Here is a 10,100-nt window from a genome sequence, read left to right on the forward strand (position 1 = left end):
TGCAGCCCAATGACCGTCAGACGACATCTGTGAGGGAAGGGCTTAGAAAAACCAAAACGTCTTCAAAGGCCTCATCTCCTTCAATGCCACTAAACTGCCCGTTTGGACTTTGTAAGGGAGCACCAAACATGGGACACTGAAAGGTGGAACTGAGAACATTTGGGGATGGATGGCAAGGGAAGTTTACAAAAATGGACATCAGTTCCAGACAGTGGATGCCCTTCATGAAGCCATCTTCACCACTTGGAGCAACATTCCCACTAGCCTCCTGGAAACACTCGCATCAAGCATGCCCAAACAAATTTTTTAAGTGATCAACAAGAACGGTGGAACTACTCATTACTGAGTCCTTTTTTGAAACTTTTATTTCTATTTTGAGGGGGTTTTGGGGATTTTTTGACCTACATGCAGTCAGAAACACTCTCATCATACATTTAATCAGGTTATTGCAAAAGACATCTACAGTTTTACTTGGCAGAGGAGGCTCTGCTAAAAGATACTCCCTGAGTTAGTCAAACAGCTGCTTTGACTTTCAAAAGAGAACATAGCTAGAAACCCTCATAGTGATAGATATGTTTATGACAATGTATATTGACAACAAGAAAATATTTCAGAAGCAATTAATCCATAGTAGCATGGATCTGAATACGAGGGTGCAACAAGCTTTAAGCTATAAAGGAGGCAGCTGGGGTGGAGGAGGTGAAGCTATTCCAGCAGTATTATGGTGCATCAGCATTAATGCAGGAGGGGATTAGTGAGAAGTACGTTATATTTAAATACACCACTGTGTTGAGAGAAAGAGCTGTGATTGGCTGTGGGAGCTGGGAGGCAATAATTGGGATCAGCTGGCTACCAGTCGATCATGGCAAGGAGTATGACTTCCTTGATCTAACTAGGGCAGAATGATTATAACATTTAATTGCAATTATTTTTATTCATATTGCAGATTTGTTATCAATTGTGTTATTGATGGGGTTATCATTTTTGTCACTTGTCATAAAACATAAAAAGAGGACTTTCGTAAACTGTTCTGAAAAAATATTGACACTTGAATGTTTGCATAAGGTGCATAAATCTCTGCTGCTGCAGAAATGAATGTATTGAACTGGTATTTTCACACATTTCAAGTTAAAGAAGTATCATTGCGATTAATAGCTCAGCCCTAATCACAGGCCTTGTTGCTAACCAGTGCTTACAGGTCTCTTTTGAGTGAAATGTCTCTTGAGAGCTACCATAGCTGTTTTAAGGTAGTTCTTATTGCTGTAATCTGGACTACTGGACTTGTAAAGTTACCCCTCTGTGTACGGTTTAATTATTTTATTTCTTATCAAGTATATTCAGTTAGATGGACTCAGAAAGTTCAGTCATACTAATGCTGTGTACAGGAGTTCAGCTGTTTTTAACAATCCTCATTCTCTGGTCTTGTGTTGAGTCATGACTAACTTTTTTTTTTTAGATCTTAAAGTGTTGTGATTTTTGTTTTTGTTTTTTTTTTTTCTTCAGCAATCATTTACATTGCCATTTATCTTGACACCCATGGGATGGGGAATAGATCAGTTTCTGTTTTACACTGATATGACTGAAACTGTAATCTCTAGCAATAACCGTGGTGTGTTTGTTTTCTGACAGAGGACGTCCTGACGAAGGATGCCGGAGAATGTGCAATCTGCCTGGAGGATCTGGCACAGGGAGACACCATCGCTCGCCTGCCTTGCCTCTGCATCTATCACAAAGGGTATGAAGCTGTGTTTAGGTCATGTCCTTATTTATTCTCTTAGTATGAGAGATAATGAAGTATCATTCCTGGAGTTTTAAACTCAAGATAGGTTTGTTTATTGATGCTCATGTTGTTATGTTTGCATGTTCAGTGAAAAACAGAATTCCAAAGTGCAGTTTTACGGGTTAGGTGAAAACACCAGAGTGATGTAGAGTTCAGTACTAAAAAAGCATTTTTTTCCTACCACTGTGCTTTAAAATACTGGTCGATACATATTTAAGGGCTGGGTATTTTCCACAACTGCACAACATGATAAGAGGTAAGACTCTCTTCACTGACCCAGGTCGGGCTAGGATTCCCACCCCACCCTTGGGCTAGGTCAAGGCAAGGGCATAGGAATGAGTTTAACATTGGGGGGGGGGCACATATTGGAAACCTGACCAATCCGTAAATAGTTTGAGCGGAAATATGTCATAAATTAAATTAACTACACCGCAAAACATTCACAAAATGCTATGGGATCTTTTACTCTTTCTCCTTTTTTAAATGTTTCTTGGAAAAATAGTGCTGTGCACACCTCTATAAATGCATGTATAAAATCTGTATGTGTATGTTTTATGATCTTAAGATTTGGGCAAACCACCCAGAAAAACCACTTCTCCCTCTTCCTCTTGAGTCTTTAATCAAAGCATAATGATTATGAGCTGTCATGGACAGCACAAAGGTGGCTCATTTTAAAACTAAACAGGAAAAAATCCACTTATGTGTCACTGTGGAGTAGCATTTCACCATATAAATGTGCAGAACACTAGTGGGGTGTTCCAGTGCAGCTGATAACCTAATCATAACCTAACCCAAACCTTATAGTACTGTGGAAATAATGAAATAATTATTGAAAATTGATCTTTAAAAAATCAACTAGACATCAGTCCTCACCTGTTCTCCTTTCTGAATCTATTATTACCAATAATATAATTTTTAACCCTTACCTCACACCCTGAAGCTCCATCTGCCTCTCCTGTCTCTTCCCTGAATGTATTACAGTTCTTCTCTTGATAAAATTGTTTATGTTTAAAAAGTACTAATGGGCTTATACATATTTCACTAATCAGTTTAAGACCTCACCTGAGCTTCCTCAGTCTCTCCACCTTTCATCGCTTCAACTGCCTCACTACTCTGTATTCTCCTGATAAGACATTATTGCACATTATATCTAATATAATGTCATACTTGTTGATAAATGGTCGAGTATGATCAGCGGCGCCGGGCATGAATGACACCTCTAGGACAAGAGCGCACCTACAAACAGGTGCACAGAGAGAGAGAGAGAGAAAGAGAGAGAGAGACTAACGCTGCAAGTACTGCACCAAAACTTAGATTAACCACATGCAGCCAGAAAACTGCCCCTAAAAACATCAGACAGCTTTAAGAGCAGCAAAGAGAAGAGCAGCTAGAGTTACAAGAGAAATCCCACCACTTATGAGTAATTAAAAAAAGCCAGAAGATGGAAAATTCAGAGAACCGGGCTATGCTACATGTAGGTCTCATGTTTTATGAACATTGCTGTGCGTTTCCCACTCTTACTATAGTTACTTTGGATGTTTTAAACTTACGCCAGCTCACATGGCATAAAATGTTACACCATGTCATAACATAAGAGCAGCTTAAGTCCAGCTGGTGCACAGGATTTAACTTCAGTCATAACTTCTAACTCTCTTCAGAAATAACCCTAAAATCAGCAGCTGTGCTCGGCTCAGGACAGGATGAGATTATGTGCCTAAGTGTCAACCAACACATTTCCTCTGTTTGGATTCAATACTACGGACACACTCTGCGCCAACACACACGCAAATGGGCCCACAAACACACACAGCTAAATGATGTAGACTGCTTCCACAGTTCACAGCACACACGCCCACGTTAGTAGCTGTGGGACAGCTCACATGTCAGAATTCACACACTTGAATCACTGAATGATCTGCTGACAGCTTGTTTTTATCTCATAATAAAGCTAGAAATGCATCCAAACATAATTACGGGAAGCGAAAATAAAGAGCTCATGTTAAGGCACGGCGGCCAAATTTATAATTAAAACATGGTCTCACCTTAATATAGCAATATGTGACACTTTGACATGGATGAAGTGCTGCCTCTTTCTCTAAGGTCTGTCCCGTTAGTCATAATTCAGGTACCCAGTGATAGCAGCCTGCTAGCGGATGTTGCTAACTCTTCATCTCAGCTCTCAGCTGCCTGTACAGGTGACGGTAACTCAGTGTCGGCATGCAGGTGCATCAGCTGTTGTTTCAGCGTCGCGACTGCTACTGATGACTCCTGAGTCACAGCTGTTTTTATTTTTTGCCTTCAAAAATGTCCGTTTGTCCATTTTGTGAGCTGAAATTAACTCTCACTGCTAGTGTTAACTTTGAAAATAGCGCATGATTGTCTGTGATTGGTGGGGTGTTTAACGATGTGATGCTATTGCGCACAAGTCAGGATGTGATAGGCTATGTGGAAATGACGATTTTTGTTTAGCCTGCCTACCAATAGCTGCAACATACAGTCACAGTCAGTAGCCTATTACTCTACACAGTAGACACAAGGGTTTCTGTCAGTAGACAGCCTGCTGTTTCAGAGTGGTGAGAAAGGGGGCGTGCCAGTGACAGGACGCTGTGTTGCGCTTTCAAAATAAAAGCACGTGAGTTAAAAAATTCAAAATCAAATATTTTTCTCCTGCGCGATATAATTTTTGGGGTGGACAAATGCACCTGTCTCCAATACCCCCCCTCCAGTTCCTACGCCTGTGGGTCAAGGTAAAAGGAGTCAAGGTCATCCTGTCAGACATGCTAGCGTAAATATGCTGTACCCTAGTTTTTGGAGTTTTCTTATTTATCTTATTTTTCAGAGTAAGGTGCAAAACATTTTTGCCACTGTGCAGCTCAGCACAGAAACAAATTCAGGAGAAAAGAGACAAAAAAAAAATCACTTTTAACTTTGCTTACAGTTAATAGGGATTAAAGCAGGTATAAATTTATCAGTTTGTTGTACAACTGCAGTGACCACCCTTTACTACTGGGTGGCACCATACACTTATGAATAAGCAGTCTGATGCTTTTTGAGCTTTTTACACTGTTATATGACAGTGAGGTCTACAAACTCACTTTAAAAAGCACTGCTTAGTAGGGATGTAAGGATTACCCTTGATTCAATTTGAATCCTGATATTAGGTCCACAGTACGAACCAATACTGATTTTTCTATAAAGGAAACATTTTTCAAAACAAAGTAGTCTTTTTTCCCAATATTTTACTTTATCTTCTGATTCAAAACCCCCAAAATCTAACCTGACATGAAAACCTTTAATCCTAAGTGTTTGGGAAAGGGCAGAGGCTTTGAAAAATGGTTGTGATTGGATGAACATGTCACCTGTCACATCTTTACGGGCCAATCAGAGTGACAAAACATGTGATGTAGCTGCTACTGAGGAATAACACAAGCCATGGCGACTATAGACATGTCAGTATTGTCATGTTTGTAAAGAAAACAACTCACTGCTGTTCTTTGTTCTTCTTTTAATGAAGAAATGTCGTCAAGTTCTGATAAAACTGGCCCTTTAGCAGCATCCACGCTAAGCTCTTCCACCATTATTGCACCAGCCTCTTGTTGCTGCTTGCTTACGTCACGACTTTGCTGCACCTAAAAGTACTGCCCTTCGTTGCTGCTTGGTCCTGTCACTTTCAGACCGGGCCTAAACAGTTCAGATGGGAGCTTTGCAAGATGGATTTACCAGTGAAAAATGAGGAAACAGGCATATCCAACTGCTTTGCTGCTTTGCAAGGTTACCCAAAATCTGCATATTTTTCATATTTGTGGCCTTAAAAAAAAACTTACGAGACGAGAAATTTCTGTTTTGGAATTAACTATAAAGTTGAAAAATGTCACTTGAACAACCCCCATCCCCTCACCCCAGAACGAAATAAAAAATTAAGCAAAATATAAATTCCCAAATATAAAGAATTAAGCAAAATATAACAACCCCCCCAACACGATATTAAGCAAAATATAATTTCCAAATTTAAAGAATTAAGCAAAATGTAACCCCCCCCCAAAAAAAAGCAATTATAATTATTATATAAATTTTCAAATAAAAAAAGCAAAATATAAAGTAATGTTATTCCCTTTTAATTCCCAATAAATAGCAACTGATCGATTGATTACTTGAAATTTATACTGACTGCCATTTGCATTAGTATTTAGGAAAATCAGAGAAAAATGTCCTTTGCATAATTATTTGGAACGGGGTGTATTTTCCTGGCTTGGACTTTACATGTTCTTCTAAAGGAATATCAGCATATGTGTATTCTCAGGCAGAGGTTGAGACCTCTGAACAGTCACCTACTTTGATGATTAGCTTGTGCTGGAGCAGTTACAGTAGTTTCTGTTGAGACGTGAGTGCAGCCATGGCTGCTAAATTCTGTTGGAAGACAGATACAACTCTCCCCACCCGTCCCAGTAAAGGACTGATAAGGGGTTCACACAGACCGCCTTGGGTGGCCAAATTAAGTGCTTGGGCAAAGCACTTGATGCGTGTCAACTACCTGATGCAGTAAAAGTTTAAACTTTTACTGTGCGTTAGCGATGACTACAGTAATCCAGTGATTTTCCATGTTAAGTTCCCAGTCAGTAATAGCAGACTACAGAACCTCAGCATTATTTTCTCCCGGTATGTATCGAAGAGAGGACGAGTTCAAACTTACTGGGTAGTGGATTGGTTGTGTTCATCAGAGGTCCAGCTGCCTGTTTTTGAAACACTGTCTGCATCTCTGACTATTTGACTTAACCTGAAGAGAGTTTAACACGTTGAATAAGCGGCGTTAAAGGCAGGCAGCACCCTCTACTGTTCAAACAGAGTATCGATACACAAGCTGGGCTGTATCAATTTAAGTCTCCCTTTATAGAGTGGTGAAGGAATGAGTCCTAAAACGTGGAAGTAAGATAGCATTTTAGCACTTCCGGTTCCCTTGTCTGAAAGTCTACGGCAACTGAGCCATTCAGTTGTACCCTCGTGTGATGATGTAAATTCAGTCGACCATGTTGTAGTTCAATATAGCATGATGTTAGCTTTTTACTTTTGACAGTTAGATTAACGAACCAGATACATTTTTTTATATTACAAGTTTTTTAAGATTATCTTTATGAACAAAATGTGTAAGTTTTATAAACTTTTAATGGACACAAAGCTTATTTTCAGCAATAATCCAAAACCCATTGAAAAATCCCATAGGCTTGACAACGAGGGAACCCATGCTACGCGAACTTCTGGGTTTGCCTACAAAATTACGTCACAACTGCACCACTCTATTTGTAATCCGATTCTAGCTGTTCAGGATATATTATTACATCCCTGTTGCTTAGAGGATATTTTTCTGTCACATTTTGCTGATATACGTACGTCTTTTCTTTGTTGTTGTTTTTTTTTCAGCTGCATCGATGAGTGGTTTGAAGTGAACAGATCATGTCCAGAGCATCCATCAGATTAAAACTTTTTTGCACAGGTAAAGTGTTTCAGAATCTTTACACAAATACGTAAATACAGTCTGTCAAAACAGCAAACACCACTAATGCAACCACATAAATTAAACAAATTTCGATGCAGGCCAGCTGCTAATGTTGCTAATGTTCTTGGCTTGTTCTTAAAGTCATGGCAGTATATTTTCCACAGGACAGGTGGTACCAGCCGTCTTTCAAGAGGAGTTTGACGAACAGTGCTGGTTTGCACTGCCCAGAGCAGTTAGGTGTAAAATAGCTAGCATAAAGGAAAATTTTATTTTCATTACAGATACAGTCCAGCTGCTCCCCACTGAGACTACATTGTGATGTAAATAATAATAATAATAATAATGCATTTTATTTATAGGCACCTTTCAAGACACTCAAGGTCACCTTACAAGAAAAGGTTAAAAAAAAAGGAAAAAAAAAAAACAAAACACATTGGTCTCTGCAACCAACAGTAGAGCAGCTTCTATGCTAGGTTCCTCTGGTCCACATTATCCTAGCAGCTACTATAAATGTGAGAAAAAAAACTTGTATAAAAAAGTCCTTTAGAGTTATTTTATTGTTGGGCTTGGCATGCAAAGGTCACAGCAAATGCATTACGACCTATGGCCTTCCTCATTGTTCACTGTGGAAATTTGTATTGCAAAGCCCAGCACTTAAATAACTCTGAAGGACATTTTCAAGTGCTGACTTTTCAGTTTTTGCATACTTTTTTTGTTTTTTTTTTTTTGGTCACCTTCTCAGGTAAAAATGTTTGCATGCGCTTCTTCCTTGTCTTTGTGGGTAACAAAATTATAGACCTTTGCATTAATGTAGCTTGGAGGCCACAGATGGCGATACTGAGGGAGAGTTAGGTTTTACTAAAATGATTCACTGTGACATTAGGAGAGCAGATTCTAAACTGACAGTAGGATTTTGTTTTTCCAGACAGGAAACCATGAACAAATCAGTTCTGGTGTATTTTTGTGGGTGGATAGATACTCTAAATACCAAAATATATGTGCAGAACTAGTGAAAAGTGTTTGTTATGGTATTTCACATTTATGTGTACCAGCATAAAACACATTAAAGTTCAAATATCGAATGCAGCGTTTGTAGAAAGCTGTAAAAACCTACCAAGAGGACTGAAAATTTAAATCTGGATAAGTCTGAATACACAATAAGGAACATGTATGACTCATTGTGTTGTTTTGTGTGCAGGTACTCTGGAGTGAGAGCGATCTACAATCCTCAGCGTGGATCCATGAGACTGCTGGACACTGTGAGCACTGTGATCAGTTTAACCCAATAATGTAGAACCACAGTGTGCCAAATCTCATTAAGCAATCTTCAGGGAAACAGACTCGTGTGTTTTTGTTTGAGTTGCACATTCACGCTCACTCTGAGCCTGGACGGACTGAATCTCCACGAGGCCACTGGACAGCAGATATCAGCTGATTGTACACCGGGACACCGGAGGAGGTGTAGGTGGTCCTGGAGGGGTGGAGGGGGTGATGTACAGGTGACCCCTTTCCCTCTGACTCTGCCCCGCCTCCTTCTTCAGCATCAGTGTCTACCAGTGCCTTGTTGTCGTTGTTGTTTTGATTACTGGGGGTTGTACCATGAAGCGAGATTAGACGGTAATCCTGGTCAGTTCAGTGGTAAGATTTCAGTGTCATGAAGCTGGCTGTCTTTTAACTAGGCTAGATTACCAAACGGACCCTGAACCCATCGCCTTGTCAGTACCAGCTTATATCTAGAGTTCGCTGAAATCTGCTGTTAAACATTGTCATTTTTATTTATAAGGGACTGTTCTCAGTGAGCATTATTCAGCTGAAGGAATGAGTTCATTAAAACGTCTGAAATTATAACACTGAGTTTGTAATGTCCCAAATCAAAGCCACAAAATAACATACTGGATAAATCACATAACAGAGCCCACATTGCTTTTACCAGGCTGCATTCATACTTTAACTCTCACCAGACCACCCTCACCATAGAGGAGGAGGTCCAGCATCTTAATGGCTGTGTCCGATGAGGTACGTGCATGCATCGGCCATGTCAGAGCTGTGTCACAGGTTGATTTTCATTCAGCTGTGCATTTTAACAAGTAACGGATATCAGCCTACCAGCATGAGCACCTCATCTGACACACTGAGGCTCGGCTATTTTTACCACAAGCTTCTCCTGTCTCTTGGCCATGAAAGAGAGTCATGTTTACCGTGTTTTAGCAAATACACGATAACAGTGTTACTCTACCCTGCTCAACTAAAGAGTCAAATTGTTGAAAATGGCCTTTGCAAGAGCCACAATCTAAATGGTGAAAAGTGGCAAAAATGGGTTAAAGTGGCAATAAAAATATGTGAAAGGAGAAAAAATGGTCAAAAAGTGGCAAAAAAAATGGGTGAAACAGGGGCAAAAGTTACAGGTGCTCAAAAAGCAGAAAAATGCAGCAAAAAGTGAGTTAAAGTGACTAAAATTGGCAAAAAAGCTGGGCACATGGGGGTAAAGTGGCACTTAATGGCTGTAGGCAGCTAAAATGGGCAAAAAGTGGTAAAAAAAAAAGGGGGAAAATTGCAAGAGAAGCAGGATAAAAGTGGCAAAAATTGGCAAGACGTGGCAGAGACATGGTAAAAATGGGATGAATGCTGCAGAAATTGATTAAAAATGGCAAAAAGGGGCAATATTTTGCAAATTGGAGCAATGAAATTATACAGACAAAAATAAGGTTGAAAATTAAAGCCAACTAGTTTTCATTTTTAAGGTTTTCTGGGGAATAATATTTCAAATTAAGACAAGAGCCACAAATCATCACAAAAGAGCTACATGTGGCTTAAGAGCCACACAATCAG

General features: G+C 39.6%; 1 protein-coding gene across 2 annotated transcripts in view; it reads left to right on the forward strand.

The window, feature by feature from the left end:
• The window catches only part of znrf2b (zinc and ring finger 2b), a 68,961-nt gene extending 59,095 nt beyond the window's left edge, over positions 1-9,866 (forward strand). Inside the window, exons 3-6 of one of the 2 annotated variants that reach the window (XR_005992162.1) lie at positions 1,630-1,735; positions 7,196-7,268; positions 7,631-7,669; positions 8,470-9,866. Coding sequence is in view for 1 of the 2 variants with exons in the window: in XM_041792427.1 (XP_041648361.1) it covers positions 1,630-1,735; positions 7,196-7,253 (164 nt within the window). In the remaining variant the exon portion in view is untranslated. The remainder of the gene's footprint in view (positions 1-1,629; positions 1,736-7,195; positions 7,269-7,630; positions 7,670-8,469) is intronic. The other variant, XM_041792427.1, reaches the window with a different exon arrangement.
• Positions 9,867-10,100: the final 234 nt, after the last annotated feature.

Source organism: Cheilinus undulatus, linkage group 8, assembly GCF_018320785.1.
Source record: "Cheilinus undulatus linkage group 8, ASM1832078v1, whole genome shotgun sequence".
Classification (NCBI taxonomy): Eukaryota; Metazoa; Chordata; class Actinopteri; order Labriformes; family Labridae; genus Cheilinus; species Cheilinus undulatus.